The sequence below is a fragment of the Saccostrea echinata genome, unplaced genomic scaffold (assembly GCF_033153115.1).
Source record: "Saccostrea echinata isolate AGI-Se365-2 ecotype Australia unplaced genomic scaffold, CSIRO_AGI_Sech_v1 ptg000029l, whole genome shotgun sequence".
Lineage (NCBI taxonomy): Eukaryota > Metazoa > Mollusca > Bivalvia > Ostreida > Ostreidae > Saccostrea > Saccostrea echinata.
Genome location: NW_026889778.1, coordinates 1,105,176 through 1,129,000, shown reverse-complemented (window position 1 = coordinate 1,129,000; position 23,825 = coordinate 1,105,176). Strand labels below are relative to the sequence as shown.

At 34.8% G+C, this 23,825-nt stretch overlaps 1 protein-coding gene and 1 pseudogene across 1 annotated transcript in view; both read left to right on the top strand.

The window, feature by feature from the left end:
- Positions 1-4,743: 4,743 nt before the first annotated feature.
- The window catches only part of LOC133195444 (uncharacterized), a 319,912-nt gene continuing 300,830 nt past the window's right edge, over positions 4,744-23,825 (top strand). Inside the window, exons 1-5 of the mRNA XM_061331287.1 lie at positions 4,744-4,772; positions 9,982-10,038; positions 11,571-11,617; positions 12,109-12,173; positions 12,361-13,277. Coding sequence (XP_061187271.1) covers positions 12,443-13,277 — 835 coding nt within the window. The 5' untranslated portion in view covers positions 4,744-4,772; positions 9,982-10,038; positions 11,571-11,617; positions 12,109-12,173; positions 12,361-12,442. The remainder of the gene's footprint in view (positions 4,773-9,981; positions 10,039-11,570; positions 11,618-12,108; positions 12,174-12,360; positions 13,278-23,825) is intronic.
- Positions 19,903-23,825, top strand: part of LOC133195446 (uncharacterized) — a 32,844-nt pseudogene continuing 28,921 nt past the window's right edge.

Here is a 23,825-nt window from a genome sequence, read left to right as displayed (position 1 = left end):
CTAACCTAGCAGCTAGGTTCTAGATATCTATCTCAGTTGAATGGACAGATAGATTAGCCCCTAAGTGTTAAATTTTCAATAAAATTTTATCATAAAAAACTTGTTAGTTTATTTGAATTTCAAGCAAAAATATGTATACGATAATTTACAACTAATTAGCTTAGATGTATAAACAATACCCTTTTTGCTAAAATCTTGTCAGATAGAACATTCTATCGTTAAAATGATATTGTCCTATGGACCCGGTTTGTGGTGAGGGCTTGTCCCGAGACACAGATTATTCTAACTAAAATCTTATGTGCTGCGAAGTGGTAACTAAGGAGACTATCTTGGATTTGGTACTTAGCATTAAATATTTATGCAAACTTTCTTTATGTAGCGGCTGGGTTAGCTTACCATTTAAGAGCGTAGCTTTGTTTACATAGCGTCTACATAGCTGCTACGCTCCTGAACGCACCCCAGTTGTAGCTTCAGCAGAATTAGGTCACAGGAATTTGATATTTTAAACACCGTGTTGGGCATATAGTTAGAAAAATCTAACAGTCTCTCAGGACAGGTCTTTACCACAGAACGCCTCCTTTGCACCCGCAGTGTAGCAGAAAATTGCAGAATCGAACCACAATAAAATGAAGAATGCAGTAAAAATAACCTGCATCAAGTTAATCACAGCAAACCTCTTATTAAGATTGGGGATACCTAACACCTTAAGATTGGGGATACCTTACACCTTAAGATTAGGGATACCTTACACCTTAAGGATACACCAAAGGCTTTTTTCAAGATTTTCAACATATTTTGAGATTTTTGGCTAAGAAAAAGAAGTTAATCACTGCTTTATAATGCATTTAAAATTTTTGGTAATTATGAAATGGTTTCTAATTATTGAACAATAATGAAACATAAACACTACCACATGTGAATGTTCCGTTATTGAAGCTTCTGATTTGATCTGTGACTGCCTGCTCATGAAAGATGCAATAAATCACTGTGACCACTTGCGGAATTCTTCACTAGCCACACAAATGTTATCAGTAATTAAACTAGGGACTCTAGATTTAGAGAAGGAGATCTAACAGATCACTGATGACCATAAAATAGGAGGCGGAGCTTAGCTCTTGCCATTTTGCCGGGAAATCTTTCTGATTCAGAATTGATCCTATTTTACTTAATTAAAAGCATCTAAATACAGAAATGAACCTTCCATTCTTATGAAATATTGCTAAGTGACAGGTATCCAAAGCTGAATCTCCAAGGTGTCATATATTTCTAGCTTTGGCAGATTTTGTTGTGTAATGGGTTTTTGCCCTCTACTGTAAAGTAAGATCAGACAGTGTGTGGTATTATTTCAAAGGATTCAGCTCTCTTATTTATTGACCATTTTCTCTGAAAATTGAATAGGTTGCTTCTCAAATGTGTGTTCACAAAACCGTATCTCAGATTTTTGATATCTAGCTTAGTTTTGGAACTGTTTAGGGAAATGTTAAATTAGGCTAATAAATTGGAAACATTGAAGTGCAAATGGGTGTAACTTTTGAATTAGAAGATTTATCAAAAATCTGAGATACGGTTTTGAAGTTCAATCTTTAATCTACCTTGAGGCAAAATGACCACTTTGAGGGGTTAAATACAAAAAAGTTGATTTATAAAATATTTATGCACTAAAATTTATATTAATATTTAAATAATTTTTAAATAAGTTACTAATTAAAGTTTAAATTAGGATAATTAAATGGTTAATTTAACAAGCTTTCAAATGATATATACTTTTATCATGTTATCTTTGATAATGAAAGAATTACATGCAAATTAAATTCTGGCATTTGGAAACCTTTGGTGTATCCTTAAGATTGGGGATACTTTACACCTTAAGATTGGGGATACCTTACACCTTAAGATTGGGGATACCTTACACCTTAAGACTGGGGATACCTTCAGCCATATAATTTAATCCATATAATGGAAAAATTCAATACTTTCTCTCAGCGTTTTTTTTTTCTCCTGAAATTTTGTATTGACATACAGAAGTCTCCGGATTGTTCAAACTATATGCACTAAATTTGTGTTTCGCAGTTTTTGGAGCAGGTCTCATTTCCAAGTAACTATAAGTAACTAGAAGACCTATGTTGACCAAACTTGCATGGATGATACATCTAAGGATGCACACTACCAGGCTTGCTTTGGATGCTGGATCTGACCTACATTTTCCAGATGAGTGACCAGGTTAAAGATTTTGGAGCAGGTCTCATTTCCAATTAACTATAAGCCCTATCTTGACCAAACTTGCATGGATGATACATCTAAGAATGCACACTAGTGATGGGAATCGGTAAAAATTGTCATAATTGATGATCGGGATACCGTATCTAACTAATTATGGATTATAATCGGACATTTACAAAGTCTATCAATTTAGTCAATTAAATGGTAAGAATGGGTAAATGACTACTTTCTGTTGTAGCCCAGATTGTCCTTCGTTCATTTTGTAGAACCCAAAGTACATGTTTGTCCTACCCTGGTATGGATACAATTGTCTATCCGTCTGCATCATTACGATACACAAATAAGTTAAAGATAAGTCGCTGCTGGAAATATATGGCTTAAAAACTATTATGCTTGTAAAATAAAATATAAACAGATTCATCGGAATAAAAATTTTGTAATTGTGCGCTTGGATTATGCCAGAAATCGACTGATTTTCGATTATAATCGATGATTGGAACACCACTAATGCACACTACCAGGCTTGCTTCAGATGCTGACCCTGACCTACATTTTCTGGATGAGTGACCAGATTAAAGTTTTTGGAGCAGATCTAATTTTTAAGTAACTATAATGATAAGCCCTCTTTTGACCAAACTTGCATGGATGGTACATCTAAGGATGCACACTTCTGGACTTGCTTTGGATGCTGGATCTGACCTACATTTTTCGGTTGAGTGACCAGGTTAAAATTTGTGGAACAGGTTCATTCCAAAGTCACTATAAGGCCTATGTTGGCCAAACTTGCATGGATGGTACATCTAGGATGCACAATACTGGACTTGCTTTGGATGCTGGATCTGTCCTACATTTTTTGGACGAGTGAACAGGTTAAAGATTATGGAGCAGGTCTCACTTCCAAGTAACTACAAGCCCTTTGTTGACCAAACTTGCATGGATGATACATCTAAGGATGCACACTACTGGACTTGCTTTGGATGCTGGATTTGATCTACATTTCCGGATCAGTGACCAGGGTAATGTTTTTGGAGCAGGTCCATTACCAAGAAACTAAAAGGCCTATCTGAACCAAACTTGCATGGATGATGCATCAGAGGTTGAACACTTTCAAATTTGCTTCGGATGCTGGATTTGACTTGCATTGTCTGGATGAGTGGCTAGTTTAAAGTTTTTAGGTAGGTCCATTCCCAATTAATGCGAGCCCTGTCAGACTAAAAATGCATAAATGTTGCATCTAGGGATGCACACTACTAGAATATTGTTTAGTGCAGGACTTTGCCTTACTTAAAGGCAACATTCATTGAGGTGAGCTCTGTAATCTCTGATTACCTATATTTTCCTTTATATTTAACAGGTTTGTGAGTTGTGAGTATATAAGTCAAAAAGTAAATTAAGAAATGTATTATAGTTTTAAGAGTATCAGGCTACTTTTATACAGGCATCGTGAAACATATGCATGAATAAACCCAAAGATGCCTCATAATAAAATTATTTGTACCTTTAATACGTTGAAGCTATACAGAAATATTAACTAACTGTACAGAGTTTATTTTGACAGGTCTCCCAGGATGTGCTGTTTAACTGTGTAAAGCTAAAGAAGATGAAGAAATCACTATTTTACAGGTTTAACTGAATTTCCTTTTTGAATATCAAGGGTTTGTATTTTTAAAAAATGGATAAAATTCAGGTCTTCAATTAAAGTATGTAAATGTTTTAAAATTAGACAAAGAGTACGGCAGAGTATTCTAAGAATGAAAAGTTTTAAAGAAAATGCCTTTTTTTTAGGTCACCTGAGTCACTCAGGTGACCAATTGCTATCCATTTTCGTCCGTCGTCGTACGTCGTGTGTTAATATTTGAACATTTTCAGCTTCTTGCTGAAACTGCTGAACCAATTTCAACCAATTTTAGCATATGGCATCTATGGATAAAGGGAAACAAATTACTGAATTTCATGATCCCCGCCCCCTGGGGCTTGAAGGGTGGGGTTAAACTATCCAAATTGATGCAATCTTAAAAAATCTTCTTTACTCCTGGACACCAAACAGTTAATCTGTTGGCATTATTGTAATAAGCATGGAGTCCTTGACCACAATTGTGAAATCCATAGCCTCTGGGTCAGGGCTTATGGAGTAAGAGTGGGGCTCTATTGATCACACAGTAAAAATGCATAATTTCTTTAAAAAATCCTCTTCTCTGTTCCTGAGTATTTAACAAACAAAGTAAGATAAGGGCATGATTATTTGAGCAAGGGTATTTAGGAGATAAACTAAGTGCATGGTTATGATCAGCAAGGATGCTCCTTTCAAAATTGTGAAATTCATAACTCAAGTCATTCAAGTGCTGTACTGCCATCAATTTTCTTTCAATGTTGTTTTATCCTTGGAAGTTTTATCTTTCTATTATGTACCTTAGAAAATAACATTCAAACACATGTCTTTGTAAACCAGATTGAAAAGTACATTAATTAAGAAATGTCTTACTGTTTTTTGACAGATTCCACATGATGTAAAGTACAACTTTAGAAAAGAAGAGGATATCAACATTGTGCAGGTTTCTATAATCCCTTTATATGAGTTAAGATTTAATTATACCCCTGCTAATGGAGTTTGTGAGGTATCTTAGAATCACCTTGTCTGTCCATCTGTCCATCAGTACGAGCTTGTTTGGGCTTTAACTTTGTTATGGAGAAATACTTAAAGCTCTTACTTGGCACTGAGATTGCTTATGTTATGAGGGTTTGTCTTGGCCTTGACCCAAGATTATTCTGGCTAGTTCAAGGTCACCAACAAAAAGTTATAAAATTTTTGTCCAGGTTTTAAGTTTGTATTAGGGAATCTAGGGGTGAAACTTATGTTTTTAAAATTTAATTATGCACAGTAGCATGTTTTACCTATGCATAACCTGACTGAATAACGATCCCGACCGAAAATTGAACCGAACTGAAGATGGGGAATTTTGCACCGTGTATCAAACCGATGAAAAATACCGCGGTGTACCGTTTCACCCCTAGGGGAATCACTGGAAGCTCAAACTTGGTACAGGGATTTCTTATAACGCGAGGGTCAGTGTTTTTCCTAAGAACTGGCTACCGACCAAATTGACCACTTCAATTGATAAAAATGCCGCTTAGAAATAAAAAATTTTAAAAATAATTGTTGTAAGGTCCATAGAGTTTTTGTTCATAAAACTCATCCCCTAGCCTGTAACAATTGATCTCTAACTCTTTACTTTGAAATAAAGGAAAACACTGAGTGTGTGTCATGATCTTGATGCAAGGTCATTTTAGCAAGTTTAATGTCACTGGCACCAAAAATATGAAATTCTTGTCCGTGCTTAACTGTGACTTTTAAATGGAGAATCTTTGGAAGCTCATACTTGGTACAGAGATTGTTTTTGATCTGAGGGTGTATCATGACCTTGATCCAAGGTCATTCCAGCACCTTCAAGGTCACTTATAAAAAGTGTAAAATGCATAACAGCTCAATAATTTTCTAATGGAGAAACATTGCATGTCAATATTTCACTGAAAGATTACTAATGACAAGAGGATGTGTCATCTATTTAACCAAGGTCTTAGTGGCAAGTTCAAGGTCACATTTACAACATTTGAATAATCACTTACAAAAAAAAAATCAGCGTGGGTATTATTTTGTGAGCTTGCTTACAGTACCTCTAGTTAAGACACACTTTTATGCCTTACTGTGAATGTCATGCACTATTTGTCATATTAGGTGAGACAGATTATTGGGTGAGACATTTTGTACAGACATATTACCATGATTACACATGTATTATTGGGTGGGGCATTCATGTTTTACAGATATATTACACATGTATTATTGGGTGAGACATTCATGTTGTACAGACATATTACACATGTATTATTGGGTGAGACATTCATGTTGTACAGACATATTACACATGTATTATTGGGTGAGACATTCAGGTTTTACAGATATATTACACATGTATTATTGGGTGAGACATACATGTTGTACAGACATATTACACATGTATTATTGGGTGAGACATTCATGTTGTACAGACATATTACACATGTATTATTGGGTGGGGCATTCATGTTGTACAGACATATTACACATGTATTATTGGGTGAGACATTCAGGTTTTACAGATATATTACACATGTATTATTGGGTGAGACATACATGTTTTACAGACATATTACACATGTATTATTGGGTGAGACATTCATGTTTTACAGATATATTACACATGTATTATTGGGTGAGACATTCATGTTTTACAGATATATTACACATGTATTATTGGGTGAGACATTCATGTTTTACAGATATATTACACATGTATTATTGGGTGAGACATTCATGTTATACAGACATATTACACATGTATTATTGGATGAGGAATTCATGTCCTACAGACATATTACACATGTATTATTGGGTGAGACATTCATGTTATACAGACATATTACACATGTATTATTGGGTGAGACATTCATGTCCTACAGACATATTACACATGTATTATTGGGTGAGACATTCATATTCTACAGACATATTACACATGTATTATTGGGTGGGGCATTCATGTCCTATAGACATATTACACATGTATGTAATGGATATATGCCGAATACTGTTCTATATGTAAAATTATCAGACTGTTTGAGGCCCGTTAGGGCCGAAAACAGTCTGATAATTTTACATATAGAATTGTATGAGGCATATATCTTACTTAAAACATTGCTATATAAATGTCCAAAAGCTACCTGGAGGAGTCCGATAATTACACAATAGGAGTTCAGGCATCAATAGTTTTCTACCTGAAACTTTCTAATAAGTAGACAAAAGAAAAGAGAAAGTTTTTCTTTTCTTTAGACAGTAAAATCAGTGATCTTTTGTTTCATTCATTCAATGGCAGTCGTTGGGCTTAGCAGGAACTATGGACAGTGGTTAGGTGATGAAGGATTTTTTTATGATTCGGAATATTTTTTTTTTATTAAGTGCGTTTGACATTGATACAGATACAGTGTTTGATGATATCATCAAAATGCATTTAAAGTAAAATTCGGATTTTTATTTTAAAATTTTGATTGGATGATATAATGAAAATCTTGGGTTTTAAAAGTGCGGTCATTGGCGAACAAACCTCGTTAAATGAAGAGATTCGCAGACTGGTTCTTTATCAGAAATGGATTTTTATTGGCTTATTCACACTGTATCGAAAATGCTTTGCAAAGAACCGAATGGAAAGTGTTACTTTTGAGGAAGGTTAAAACTCCAGTTTCTTCTTGGATTTGCTATTTTTAACAGCTTAATTTCCTCGCGTTCTCTTTCCCTGAATTTTTTCTCCCTAACTTTTTTTTGGTTTCTGGAAAAATTAAACCTTGATTTCCCTCTAGTTGTTGTTTTTTAACTACTGTCCGATTTTGTTATCATTGCCGTCCATTAATATATTATTGGACTGTTAATTATTATTATCGGACGGCTACAGGTAAATTTTTAGACTACAAGAACAAAGGCATGACATCAGAGCAATGTTTTAATATTGGGTGAGACATTCATGTTCTACAGACATATTACACATGTATTATTGGGTGAGACATTCATATTCTACAGACATATTACACATGTATCATTGGGTGAGACATTCATATTCTACAGACATATTACACATGTATCATTGGGTGAGACATTCATGTCCTACAGACATATTACACATGTATTATTGGGTGAGACATTTATATTCTACAGACATATTACACATGTATCATTGGGTGAGACATTCATGTTCTACAGACATATTACACATGTATTATTGGGTGAGACATTCATATTCTACAGACATATTACACATGTATTATTGGGTGAGACATTCATGTCCTATAGACATATTACACATGTATTATTGGGTGAGACATTCATATTCTACAGACATATTACACATGTGTTATTGGGTGAGGCATTCATGTTATACAGACATATTACACATGTATCATTGGGTGAGACATTCATGTTCTATAGACATATTACACATGTATTATTGGGTGAGACATTCATGTTATACAGACATATTACACATGTATCATTGGGTGAGACATTCATGTTCTATAGACATATTACACATGTATTATTGGGTGGGGCATTCATGTTTTACAGACATATATTTACATCCACTGAATATTATTTCCTTTATTTTTTATAAAAACCATTGCCGTTAATCAGTCCATAAACAACACTAAGCAAGCCACCTGCATAGATTTCTAAAGCAACAGCTGTTCCATCAATTATGCATACAATGACATACACATCTATAATACAATATTTAACACATTTAATTTACTTTGAGTGTTTTTTTTATGTAAAGATATAAATATAAACAATAAAATGTCTTGCTTTGTTTGTTAGTACGGGAATTAACGTCACAGCTATTGCAGAAAAAAAATCACATAACCCACTTATGCGGGTTATGTATTTTTTCTGCAACAGCTGTGACATTAATTCCCGTACGAACAACCAAAGAAAGCATTTTATTGTTTAAATTACACATGTATTATTGGGTGAGACATTCATGTTCTACAGACATATTACACATGTATTATTGGGTGAGGCATTCATGTCCTACAGACATATTACACATGTATTATTGGGTGAGACATTCATGCTCTACAGAAATATTACACATGTATTATTGGGTGAGACATTCATGTTCTATAGACATATTACACATGTATTATTGGGTGAGGCATTCATGTCCTACAGACATATTACACATGTATTATTGGGTGAGGCATTCATGTTTTACAGATATATTACACATGTATTATTGGGTGAGACATTCATGCTCTACAGAAATATTACACATGTATTATTGGGTGAGGCAGTCATGTTCTATAGACATATTACACATGTATCATTGGGTGAGACATTCATGTCCTACAGACACATTACACATGTATTATTGGGTGAGACATTCATGTTCTATAGACATATTACACGTATTATTGTTTGAGGTATTCATGTTTTAGAGACATATTACACATTATTTTACCTCATATAAATAATCACTAGTAAGAAAGATTATGTATTATACCTCATATAAATAATCACTAGTAAAAAGATTCTGATTGGCCGAGACAGTCATGTGACTGCCATGTTTGCCCTGCAACAAAACGTCGTGTTTCACGTCCTGTTTCACGATTGTGACGTCACAATGCAGTGACTGGGATGATTACTACTGAGTTAGATTGTTTTTATCGTTGATTGAGTGTGTCGATTTAAATGTGTAAAAAAAATATTTAAAATGGTGTTTTCAAGGGTGGGGTTTGAATGTTACTAGTGTGTAAATCACACTGACTTTGTCACAAAGGATTTTTGTTCTTATGAAGCGCGGCTAGTGGTGTAACTTACATCTGTTTTCATATTGTTCTTAACATATGTTTACTCTATTACTTGGATTTTCTTTATATTTCCTGCACTGTGCTTGATTTGGTATAATAAACAATTTATTGCATGAATGTTCTGGAGACATGAAGATTTCTTCGCCCATGAAAAATCATATTCCACGAGGGCGTTGCCCTCGGGAAATATGATTTTTCATGGGCGAAGAAATCTTCATGTCTCCCTCACTATCAGGCAATAAATGTATATTATACATTGTATTATTATGTATCACTAGTATTATTTGTAGTTACATACCTACAGTGTCTTACAAGCTCAAAGCCATTATATACGTGCATATATAGCTAAATGTCCTTAAATTGTTTTGACAGATTCCACAGGATGTGCTGAGTAGTTGTTAAGAGGATGAAAAAATGCCCACCTTACAGGTTTACATATTTTCTTCAAATGTAAAAGTTCATAAGTTCATAAACTATAAAATAAATGCGTTCAGTACATTTAATTGTTTTTTCAGCTCACCTGAGCTGGAAGCTCAAGTGAGCTTTTCTGATCACTCTGTTGTCCATCTGTTTGTCTGTTAACTTTTCACATTTTCAACTTCCTCTCAAAAACCACTAGGCCAATTTTAACCAAAGTTGGTACAAAGCATCCTTGGGTAAAGGGGAGATTAAGTTATTTAAATGAAGGGTCATGTCCCTTTATAAGGGGAGATAATCAAGAAAAGACAAAATAGGGTGGGGTCATTAAAAAAATCTCCACTGGGCTAAAAAGCTGAAAGTTATATGGAAGCTACAATGGGACTACAATAGGGAATCAGAGTTGTAGTGCCTTCAGCAGAATTAGGTCAGGCGCACAATGGAATGGAAGTGAAGAACAGCAGGGGTTCTGGGAGGGGAGTTAAGTTCCAACTTTCACTAAACAGAATTTAATTATTACCATTACCAAATTACCATTATTTAACTGCTCTACAACAATAAAAGGGGAATCACCCTTCCTCTGAACATTGGTTAGGTTTGGAAATTTTTTTTGGGGGGGGGGGCACAGACTGAGCCCCCACTGCCCCCCCCCCCCCCCCCCCCAAACTATGTGCCTGCTGGTGAGGGACCAGAAGCTGCTGAGTTTTACCAAACATTTCAATCATTTTCTTGCGAAATAAAATATGCCATTTAGCTTCTGTTTAGAAAATAAATTAAAGACATAGAAATATTGTTTTATGAAATTAATAATTCCATGGAAACTTGCGTATTGTACATATAGTTTAGGCTAAATATTTATATGATATATTGGTATCATATACTCTTTTTTCAACGCATTTATGGGAAGTGTAGATTCTAAATTGTTCAAATCATGGCCCTAGGGGAAGGGTGGGGCTACAATAGGGAATCAGAGTTTTACATTGAAATATAGGAAAAATCTTTCAAAATCTTCTCAAGAACCACAGGGCCAGAAAAGCTGAAACTTATGTGAAAGCATCCTTGGGTATTATAGATTCTAAATTTTTCAAAACATGGCCCCAGTGGTAGGGTGGGGCCACAATAGGGAATCAATTTTTACATTGAAATATATAGGAAAAATCTTTTAAAATCTTCTTCTCAAGAACCACTGGGCCAGAAAAGCTGAAACTGCTTCCTAAGGCAGTGTAGATTCTAAATTATTCAAATCATGACCCCCCTGGCAGTAGTGTGGGGCCACAATAAATATTACAAGGGAGAAAATCTAGTGAAGAACAGCAGGGCCAAAGTTACTCAGGTGAGCGTTGTGGCCATGGGCCTCTTGTTTAAGAATGGCTAAAAACAATCAGGGTAAAGCAAACAATGGATCAAGATTAAAGCTATAAAGATTTAAATTGTTATTTCAAATAGTAGACACAATTTTGTCATGATTGAATAAAATAAGATAAAGTATAAACTTTTTTTTATAGACGTGATATATGATAATGTTCTTTGTTTTCTTTACCCAGAACACAGACACGAGATGAAAAATTACCAGATACAAGAAATCAGTGTGGTATACATTTCTCTGTTACTTTATTAGTTTTTATAACTTTGTGAATTCACACAGTGATCATACCTATCTATAGAGTGTTATAGTAGAACATCTCAATCTTACACTGTTTAATGTTATAACTTATGACACACTGTATAAATCATACCTATCTATAGAGTGTTATAGTAGAACATCTCTATCTTACACTGTTTTAATGTTATAACTTATGACACACTGTATAAATCATACCTATCTATAGAGTGTCATAGTAGAACCTCTCTATCTTACACTGTTTTAATGTTATAACTTATGACACACTGTAATCATACCTATCTATAGAGTGTTATAGTAGAACATCTCTATCTTACCCTGTTTTAATGTTATAACTTATGAATTAGTATTTGTAAGAAAGCAGTGTTTATCATGATTATTCTTTTGTAAATTATAAAGTTTAAGTATTTCCAGTATTTCACAATTGATGTGGTTTTAATTTCTAATTTACACTTTGTTAGACAGGTTTCATTGAGGACACTTGAAGGCATTGAAACATAGAAATCACTCAGCACCCAGTGTAAAGGTATTTAGGTTTATCTGGGACTTAATTCTATTTATGTTTATCTGGGACTTAATTCTATTTATGTTTATCTTGGACTTAATTCTATTCAATTCTATAAATTCTTTAAACCAAAACATTTTTATATGAGTATATTATAAAGAGAGCCCTGTTATTGATGTAAACAATTCTAACACAATGTAATTTACAGAGAAATCTCCCTGACTGAGGAAATCAACACAGGATTCTGTTATAAAACCACAGGATAAAGATGAAATAAATGTCTGCTGTCAATGATGTATAGATTAGTGTTACAGAAATCTGTCACAGTGACAGGTGTTAGTGATTGTAGTCACATTACCCGTGTAACATCAGACCGGGTCTGGATCAGTGATCTATTCAATCTCATCTTGACAAACACAGCAGGTGATAAACTACATCATCTGACAGATATAGATAGTGGTTATGGAGTACACACAGTGACTAGAGACGGTGATTTAATTTATATAGACAGTCACGGTAACATCAACAAACTGTCTACAGATCACAGAGTACAGACTACATTAATAAAGTACAACACAGCACCATGGAGACCACAGTGTGTCTACAGCTCCCCCTCCACTGGAGACCTGCTGGTCGGGATGTTTAATACTGATACAAATACAGCCCAGGTAAACCGTTACAATAACACAGGACTACACATACAGACCATACAGCACGACAACAACACAGGTCAGAGACTGTATAGTCTACCTGTCTACATCACAGAGAACCGCAATGGAGATGTTATTGTGTCTGACTATTACCGTGGTGCTGTAGTGGTGACAGATCAGGGTGGGAGACATCGCTTCTCCTACACAGGACCTCCATCAGGATCAGGACTAGAACCACGTGGAATCTGTACTGACGCGCTGTCACACATCCTGGTGTGTGATCCTAACACCCACACAGTACAGATGATTGATAAAGACGGACAATTCCTGTCATTGATACAGACATCAGAACACGGGATAGACAGACCACACGGCCTGAGTTATGATGACATCACTAACCTTCTCTGGGTGGGATCACGGTACAACAACACAGTGTACATATACAGACTTATCAATGGAGGGGATAATCTGACTGGTAAATAATACATAAGTATAATTATATGTTTTGTTGTACAATGTTTAGTGTATACAATATATTATAGTCATTATTTTGTGTGTAATTACAAGACATTAATGAATAATTCATACTGATAGTTTGAAGTGTAATTACATGACATGGTTAATTGAATTCTAACTTGTTGCATTAATTCACAAGAAATGATTTTAAGATGAGGGTATTAATTTATAAGTTGTAATTTATAACCATATAATTTTCAGATGATATACTTAAGATTTAATTAGGGTTATTTATTATGTACTTAGTTTAGTTGTTAACTCTGTCGTCTTTAACAAACTACTCCAGATTTTGTACAGATGAGACTTGACATAGAATCTGTCCTACATCTTGTATAAAATGTATGTAAACTGTAGAGCTATGTATAATGTTGTATAGAGTGTTCAGTTCCCTGGCTGACAAATGATTTGTTGTATAACTCTCATTGATTCTGTCTTCTGTTTGGGTTGACATGATTTTATGTTCTTCTGCTAAAAAGAGGAAGTGGATACATTGGGTGTTTGTAGGTTAACTTTATACATTACTACAAATGTCAGGAAATGGAAAAAATGGTTGTAAAATGGGGGGTGGGGGCAGGGGCGAAGGGATGGAAATTGGGGGGTTGGAGGGGGAATTGTCCTAGTTCTTATCAATAGTTGATATGCAGTTCTTTAAATATGCCATTCAAGCAAAATTCCATCACAGTGACTACAAACACTTTGTACAATTTTGAGAGTTATAGACACCATTGATATTAACACAGCTCTGTCTAGGAATGCTGTGTATTTCTATAACAGGTGTTCAGTAAATCTACACTGTGTACTGGGTTGACATTCTACATGTATATTACATGGAATTTTTGCAGATTAAAAGTGAAACCAAATTCAGAAGTATATAGTTATACCCCCTTCCCCCCCCCCCCTCCTCCCCCACATACTTTTTTTCTTGGGAAAGGGGGGTGGGGAGGGGGTGTCTCACTATATCATGCTACTTAAACATTTTCTTTCAGTATTTTTTTAATGTACCAAACCTTTTTTGTTCTGTATTTATTATGTAAAGAAGTAAAAAAAAAACCTCCACAAGAACCAAATGAAAATTAATTTTCAATTTATCTTTTAAAATCTTGGGAAAATAAGGTGTACAATTTTGGGTTGGCTCATGTTCATTGAAATTGAAAAGTTCCATTGTATCGTGCTACGTCGACCATAAAAGTGATCTAGCGGGGCAAAAATATGACAAAAATCAATGTTTTCTCTCCTCACCTTTATTCGTGTCAACTTTTTAGCTCAGCCGAGCCGAAGGCTCAAGTGAGCTTTTCTGATCACATTTTGTCCGTCGTCCGTCTGTCCGTCTGTAAACTTTTCACATTTTCGACTTCTTCTCAAGAACCACTGGGCCAAATTCAACCAAACTTGCCACAAAGTATCCTTGGGTGAAGGAGATTTAAATTTGTTCAAATGAAGGGCCACGCCCTCTTTCAAAGGGAGATAATTAGGAATTGGTGAAAAAAAATGGCATCATTTAAAAATCTTCTTCTCAAGAACCACTGGGCCAGGAAAGATGAAACTTATGTGGAAGCATCTTCAGGGAGTGTAGATTTAAGTTTGTTCAAAGCATGACCCCCGGGGGTAGGGTGGGGCCACAATGGGGGATCAAAATTTTACATAAAAATATATAAAGGAAAATATCTTTAGAAATCTTCTTCTTAAGAACAGTAAAGCCATGATTGGTCATATTTATAAAGAAGCATCCTCAGGTAGTGTAGATTCAAATTTGTTCAAATCATGACCCCAGGAGGTAGGGTGGGGCCACAATGGGTGATCAAAGATTACAGAGGAATATATAGGAAAAAATCTTTTTCTCAAGAACAGAAAAGCCATGATTAGTCAAATTGATATGGAGGCATCCTTGGGTAGTGTAGAATGAATTTTTTTCAATGAGGGCCCCCGGGGGTAGGGTGGGGGCCACAGTGGGGGATCAAATTTTTACAATTGAAAATATGGGAAACAATCTTCTGCTCAAGAACAGCAAAGCCATTTGTTATATTGATATGAAAGCATCATCAGGTAGTTTAAAATTCAACTCCCCCCCCCCCCCCCCCCAACCGGTAAACTTTTCAATACTGAAATGATTTTTGCTTGTTTTTTTCATAGCCAATGTGCTCAGGTGAGCGATGTGGCCCATGGGCCTCTTGTTGTTTTAAACTTGTTATGTTCTTGGAAAATGGTTTATTATGCCCTGCCATGAATATGGCCAGGGCATATAGTGTTTGTCATGTCCGTCTTCCGTCCTTCCATCCTTCTGTCCTTCCATCTGTCCTGTCACACTTTGCGTTTAGCTCTGTTCAAAGCTCAGTTTCAAAGAAACGATCCAAGATATTTTTATCAAACTTCATATGCTGATAGATATTGATGAGGGCTATGCAACTGCATGAACATTTTTTGACCTTGACCTTTCCTTTGACCTTGACCTCACTTTTCTTAAATTAGTTTCAAACATCATATGCTGATACATACTGATGTAAGCTATTCAACTGCATCAATATTTTTTGACCTTGACCTTTTCTTTGACCTTGACCTCACTTTTCTCAATTTGTGTTAAAATTTGCATTACTAATATACCCTCGGCGGGGCATTCATGTCCTATGGACATATTTCTAGTTGTTTTTAAAACCTGATGAAGGCTGGTTAGATGACGCATAGTTAAATTTCTTATTTCATAGGTAAAAAAATAATAACTACTTTTCTGCTACAAAAATAGTTTTTCCTATATAATTCATGATATTTGTAGACTACACAGAGGAATTTCTTATTTTTTTTACAAAAGAAACAAATACATGTATATTGATATTCCAAAAATGATTATGAATGATCAGATCTATTTTCTATAACTCTGCATCATTTCACTATCAAGTTGAAATGAAATTGAAATGACTGTTTAATTTCATACCTTGTTCTTAGCCCATGAGCATGATGAGGAACAAAGCAACAAAAATAACCAGATAACATTTTGGAACTGAGTTAGAGAGATAAAATTCAAAACTAACAGAATATTAACATATTTTTTTTTCCTGAAATTCATATTTATATATATTGTACATTAAAACAAAATGTCAAATTCTGCTTAATGCATGTGTTCTGCCGATTACTCTAAGAACATGTTTAATTTTGTTTAGATCCAAACAGTGATGATATAAATGAAGTTGCTGAGTTGAAGAAGTTTCTGAGGAAGGAGAAGACAACTGTTTCCCACGCCAGAGGGATACTTGTTGGATGTGCTGAGGCTGGTAAAACAACTCTGCTGAAGCGATTAAGAGGGAAACGTCAAAATGTCAGCGAAGCTACAGAGTCCACCAGGGGACTGGAAGTCCATCAACATCTCTTCATTGTTAAAGATGAAGTTTTAGAAGGTAAAAATAATTTATGATACATATTCATAGGACAAATGACAGAAGCAGGCCACTTTTCCAATAGAGATGCCCAATTGAGTTTTTGGCTCAGGTGAACTTGACATCAATTTTGTGTTTGGCTAAATTTCAAAGAAGGTATTCAAGATATTTTTTGTCAAACCTAATGTGCTTATATATTGATGAGTGTTATTCAATTTCATCAATGTTTTGACCTTTGCCCTTCAATTTACCTTGACCTCACTTTCAAATTTTTTAACTTAGTTTCAAAGAAACAAATCAAGATATTCCATCGAACTCCGCATGCTGATACATATGTAGAACTATTCAAGTGCATCAACATTTTTTGACCTTGACCTTTCCTTTGACCTTGACATCACTTTTTCTCAAATTGTGTTTCGCTCAACTTTTCCAAATATTTTTTTATGTAAGCTTATGTACTGATACACTATTTGGTGAAAATTTATCAACAGTGTCCATTTTTTTTACCTTGACCTCCAAAATGATTTGGTTTTTTTTACTATCATGATGTATTAAACTCAGTTTTTAAGAAACTATTCAAGATATATATTTTCATCAAACTTCATTAACTAATACAAATGTTGATGTTGCTTTTCATCAAACTTCATACACTAATACAAATGTTGATGTTGCCTTACTAATGAACCCTGGGAGGGGCATACATGCAGTCTTCACGAAATCTTTTCGAACTTACTGGCCAGTAGGACCAGTAAACTTTCTAAATTTACTGGCCCACCAAAAATTTTACTGGCCCTCGTTATTTAAAAAAATGAATACATAATTATAAATTAATACATGGCAACTTTAGAAACACCACCATATTTAGCCCTTTGTCATGTTTCAGTAAGTTTGTAGGATATTCGCATATTTTACGTACTAGTTAATAGCTACTAGTCAGTTCCCTTTTTATCGGTTGTTACGTCCAAGGTTAGTATATATACCGTAATGTGTCCCTGTTATGTATAATAGTACGATACACCAACGCATGCTTAAAGGACTTTTATCAAAAAAATGTGAATATCTTATCTTGTTAAAACTATAACATAAATACATTTGAACAAAAAAAAAAATGTTTCAAAAACTCGTATAAATGACATTTGTCATTTTGAGAGGGTTTTAATTAATTTGAGCAGTGTGATTATGCATAGCGTTATCCGCCATAACCTGTGACATCACATGCACGAGCAGTCAACCGTGAAGGTGAGGAAACAGCTGTTTTGTGTTTGAGGATTAGGGCAATTATCGCACCTTGTATAAACTGTATGCCGTTATCTGGATACAAATTGACAATTATCTAATTAATTGGTGATCATGCCATACTGTGTTGCCTTTGGGTGTATGAACGAGCAAAGGAAAGGATCTGGAATCAGCTTTTTCTCCTTCCCAAAAGATGCCGCGAGAAGAAAAACATGGTAGTTGTTCTGCAAGCGAAAGAACTTTGAACCGAAAAAACACAGTCATCTTTGCTCAGACCATTCAGACCATTTCTCCTAAAAACCAACTAGATAGGGACCCGGACACACGAAAGCAGCTGGGCTATGCAAACGCAAAGATAAGTTTAAAGAAGGATTCAATTCCAGATGTTCCTCTCCGTATCATGAAAGGTCAAAACCAGGAGAATGCCGCCGCCATTTGCTTGCCACCCCAACTTCGTGGGGCCTTATTGAAACGCCAGAAGGCTGATGTAAGTTTGATATTTATTCAGAATTTATTTATCTAGACAGTGAAGTTCTTATGATACATATACAGCACAGTTTAAAAAGAAGCCAATTACAGAAATGAGGCCCAATCAGAAATATCACCCCAACCCCAAACTAACCCCCCCTCCCCCCCCCCCCCCAAAAAAAAAAATTACACACCCACACATATTTATGTATATGTATCTCTCTATATTTTTTTCGTGTGTTTGTTTGTTTGTTTGTTTGTTTTTTTTTTTTTTTTTTTTTTTTTTGGGGGGGGGGGGGGGGCTGGGGGGTATAAGGATAGAAATTTATTAGTATTTTGTGCCTGAATTAATTTTTTTCTCTTTAAATTAAAATGAAAATTACTCAAATGACTAATAAAAGCAAATTTAACTTAATGTTGTTGTTAAATAATCAGTTTTAATTTAACACGGTGAAAAAAAAAATTTTTTTCATGTAACTAATAAACACACTGATTTTTTTTTTAATTTTCAGGTTTTACGCAACATACTGCAAGAGATGGAGCCGTGCAATAGATCTGATGCTGATGCAGACTCGACTGAGTCCGAGCCAGAGAAGTCATCAAATCTTATGCCCAGTGAGAATATTAGTATTGTAGCTGCGAAAGCACCAGAAGAAACAGTCACCACTCACACCATAGCTGAGACGCAGACATGCTCCAAGAAGATTCAGGCTTCCATCCCTGTACCAAGGCGAACAAGGCGTATTCAAGTTTCACTTCCTGAAAAACCAAGTGCACCATGTGTTCCACCTGTAACAACATGTTCTATAGGAGTTCAGTGTTCAAGTGTTAGTGATGGTGTACCTCAAAGTGTTGCTGCAGGTTTTATCCCCATACGCGCACCACCGAGTGGCCCAACAGCTTCATTAGACAGTGATGAGGATAGTGACTTGGACTATGCAAACTCTGACTATGATCCCCTTGATGATGAGGTTACAGATAGTGATGATGACATTCATGAAGGGGAGGATGTCTGTGTTAAAGGATTTCCATTGAGAACTGATGTTCCCCCAAATGAAGAGAGACAGTTCCTATTTTCGGAATCCAGTCTGGCTCAGCTTCTTCAGAAATGTGATATTTGTGGTAACCCTTGTCAACCAAAAGTAAGAGTTTACCAGAGGAACTATTGTGGCAGCCTTCTCAGCATGCACATGTGGACATAACAACTACTGGGAAAGCTAGAAAAGCCATAAGGGAATGCCATGGTCCAATTTACTGGTTGCTGGTGCCATAGTATTTAGTGGGGCAAATGTGTCCAAGTGCCTGAGACTTTTTGATCACATGAAGCTGTAGATGATGTCCTCTTCCACAGTCAGTAGAATACAGTCATCATATGTTGTCCCTCCATCTCTCTTTACCTGGGATTTTCACCAGCAGACCCTCCTGTCTGATTGCGAGGGAAGAGTTCTCACTCTTGGGGGAGATTCAAGATGTGATTCCCCTGGCTACTCTGCTAAATATGGATCATATTCTCTCATGGATTTGGGAACGGGAAAGATTTTGGATTTCCAATTAGTTCAGGTATATATTTTAATGAAAAGATTGTTTGCAATGACATATTTGATACATTTAGTTTATATTTTCCATTGATCAGTAAATGAAAATCAACAAAATATCTTATATTTCAAGCTTCATTAGGAGATATAATAAAAAAAATATTCTATTTACACGTGAATTACAATTTTCCACAAATATTTTCTAGAGTAATGAAGTAGCCAGCTCTACACATATGGAGTTAGAGGGGTTGAAGAGAAGCCTAAGAAGACTAGAGGATGAGGGCATTCAGATCCAGAATTTAGTAACAGACAGGCATTTATTGTTAAAAAAAATACATGCGAACAGAACACCAGAATAAAAACCACTACTTTAATGTATGGCACATGGCAAAAGGTACTTAAAAAGTATCAGAAATTCTTAGTTATATCATTATATCAGAATTATAGACACATGCCAAAAAAATCTTATTTCCCATACAGAAGAGTTACTTTACATTTTTTTTTTGGACAGGCATCTCTAAGAAGTTGGAAGCTGCAGCAAAGAAAAAGGACTGCCAGGACATTCGCCCATTGGTGAAGAGCTCTGTGAACCATTGCTATTGGATTGCCGCATCTAGTGGTGAGGATGGAAATACAAAGGAGCAGAAGTGGGCCTCCTTAGCAGAGCATGTAGCAAACAAGCATGACAATTGTGTACATGGGGTGTTGGCAGAAGACAAGTTATGGCTTAGAGAAGGTATACATACATACATATATATATATATATATATATATATATATATATATGGTTGTGCCATTAAGGAGACCGCTCATATTTATATATTGGCATTAAGTAGCCTCGTAGAATAAGTGGACCAAAACCGGTCGCCTTAACATTTTGACCCTCTCTGAACAGAAAATTAATGACTTTTTGATATTAAATTGACAATAGTTAATTTTAGTTTAGTATATTTTTGTCCCTTAAATACAAAAAATATGCCAAAATTTTATGATTATAGAAATTTTTAAATTTAAATTTCAAGCAATGTATATGTTGGTATTATTATATATCGTCATTATGTAGACCAGCTAAAACTTGCAAAATTAAATAAGATCTGCTATATATGTCTTATTTCTCCTAGTATTTAGTTTTAGATATTGTTCTCCCACTAATTTTGGGTATGTGCAATTTGCTAAATAGAATAAAACTTTTTACGAGAAAATGAGCTTTAGAGTTTCGTGTTCATCAACTTCAAGGTTTTCGTGCGCAATGCCTTCCGAAAATTTTCGGAAATCCTCGGTATCCTTTACGACCTTCGGAGAAATAGGAGTCAGACAAAATTTTGGTAAGTAATAACAAATTATGATTTTTTAAAAATACTTATTCATGATATATTGACTACATATTATGCACCCAATATCTTGCGGTTAACGTCTGGTATTTATTCATTGATAAAGACTTACGTATACTTATTAGCATGGAGGAAATTCGAGTTGTAGTTTACCAACAGCGTGGTTTCAACAGATCGTTTGTTTGTTTTGAAAATATTTTATTGACATAAGCAAATGGATCGGAAACAAGTTCTTACAATTTACTTGTTCCTAACAATTGATTACATGTACTTGAACAAAATAATTGTAATCTCTGCTTATTCATAAATATATATTGAATAGCATAATATTATGCTGGTGGTATCGTTCTTGCGGAGATAAATTAAATATTCGATAATTTACCTGAAATGCTAACTCTAATTTCCTATTATATGTGGGGTAGGGTTGGGTTGGAAATGGGAGTAAGGTGTTTCTAAGTTCAAACTTTTTTCACAGCCTAATCCAACCAGCCTTTCCTGAACAATTTTAATAGTAAAAGATTAATTGGGGGAGGGGAGGAGCCCCCCCCCCCCCCCCTCCAACCACGATACCACATCTCTGATGTCTATGGCAGCGGATACATACATGCATATATGTACATACAAATTTATGTATCTGACAGCATCCCCCTTAGATTTCTTGTACATAAAACATAAAGTTGATTTGGACAAGCCCAATATAGCAACAATTTTGAAATATCTTCAAAAATAAAGAGGAATTAAGGGCTACAAACTGCTAAAAAATTCAAAGGGACCAGATTAATATTTTTGATCGGGTTAGAAGTGGGGTTTGGGTGCAGGATGTGTGGAAATATTTTGTGGTGTATATTCCATATAGGCAAAAAGGCTGTAGGCTACACATAATTTTTTTTAAGGATAGAAATTTGGTTGAAAAGGGGGGGGGGGAAGTTGATGATAAATGTTATCTATTAATTTCATTTTGTTGCAAATGCCAAAAAAGGAAGCATTTTTGACAATGCGCATTTTTGTACCCATACTTACAGTCTAACTTTCTGTTTAATGACAAAAATATTCCTATAACTGGAAATAAAAATTAAGCCAAAATTCAAGTATTATATTAGGTCTGCATCAGCCTCCTTGCTTACCCATTATTTGCGCCTCAAGTTAAATCTGTGACATCACACTAGCCGACACATTACATGTAGTAGAAAGTAATAATATTATTATACGCCAATGATATTCTAAACAATCTATTACACTGTACCTTTTGGCATGAATGGAGGATTAATTATAACAGGTTATATCAGAGATGAGCATATCAGTTAATAGTTATATGTATTACACTTTCCATGATTGAGTAACAAAAGATATACTGTATAATTCTTGCAATATTTTTTCTATAATAGTAGACTCAGTTAACATCACCACCGTTAAAGAGTTTCGATCTACAGCACTGCTGATTTAATTTCTCAGATTTTATTAGAGATCTACAAGTACCTTTACAGGTCACTTAATTAGTACATGTATCTCAAATTTAATTGGGCAAATGAGAATTTTGTCTTTAACAACTTAAATGACTCAAAAATGTATTGCATGTTCAACATGTTCAGGGTAAATCATTTCCTTTATCATGAATTTATTCTAATTTTATGGGAGAATATATTTATAATTATGAAAGTACTAGTAAATCAGTCTACACATAAGTAAGAATTACCTCAACTATTTGAATTACTTTGCAGAATTTATTGCATTGTCTTTATTACTTAACAATCATGTAAAACTTTATTTCATGGCCGTAGGAACGGGGGGGGGGGGGGGGGGGAGGGAGGGGGTGCCCCCAATAATTTTGCCGAAATATAGAATACTAAAAAAAACATAGCTACTATATGCTTGTGCCTCCTCAATAAAAACGCCTGATGACCTTTTTTTTAAGCTTGTCAAGGAATTTTTGGTTGTTAGTGCCCCCCAAAGAAAATGCATGGCTGTCCCCCCTCCCCCAAACTGAAATTGCTTCTTACGGGCCTGTATTTATTGATTTTTTTTTTAATGTTTCATTTATTTATAAACCTATTAGGTGTTTCATTTTGAAAAGAAATATTAGAAGATAATCATAATTTCAGAAAGAAGTTGAAATTAAATAATAAAAGAGACCCTAAGAAAAATTGCTTGTTGTCATTGTCAAGCTTGAACAAGTCCTGTTTCATATGAAACAGATCCTGATCAATTAAAGCATTTTTTTTTTAACATATAATGAAAAAAAAATACTGTCTATCTTATGCAGTTGCCATGGAGAAATTAACTTGCTTATACTCTCAATTTAGTTATAAAACCATATAACAAGCAATAATTTTTTTTATTTTAATAAAATTGTTATGCAGAGTCTACATATATTACTTGTATATCTACATATGTAGATTAGAAACTTTCGGTCGGGTTCAGTTTGATTTTGATCGGGTTAGTTAATACATTGTTGAGTCTTTTGATCAATCAGCATGGACATGGTTTGATGGTATGATAATATTTTTACAGTTTCAATTTCTAAACTTTCCAGGAAAGTTTAATTCCTGCATTTTGTACAATGGCTATATATATG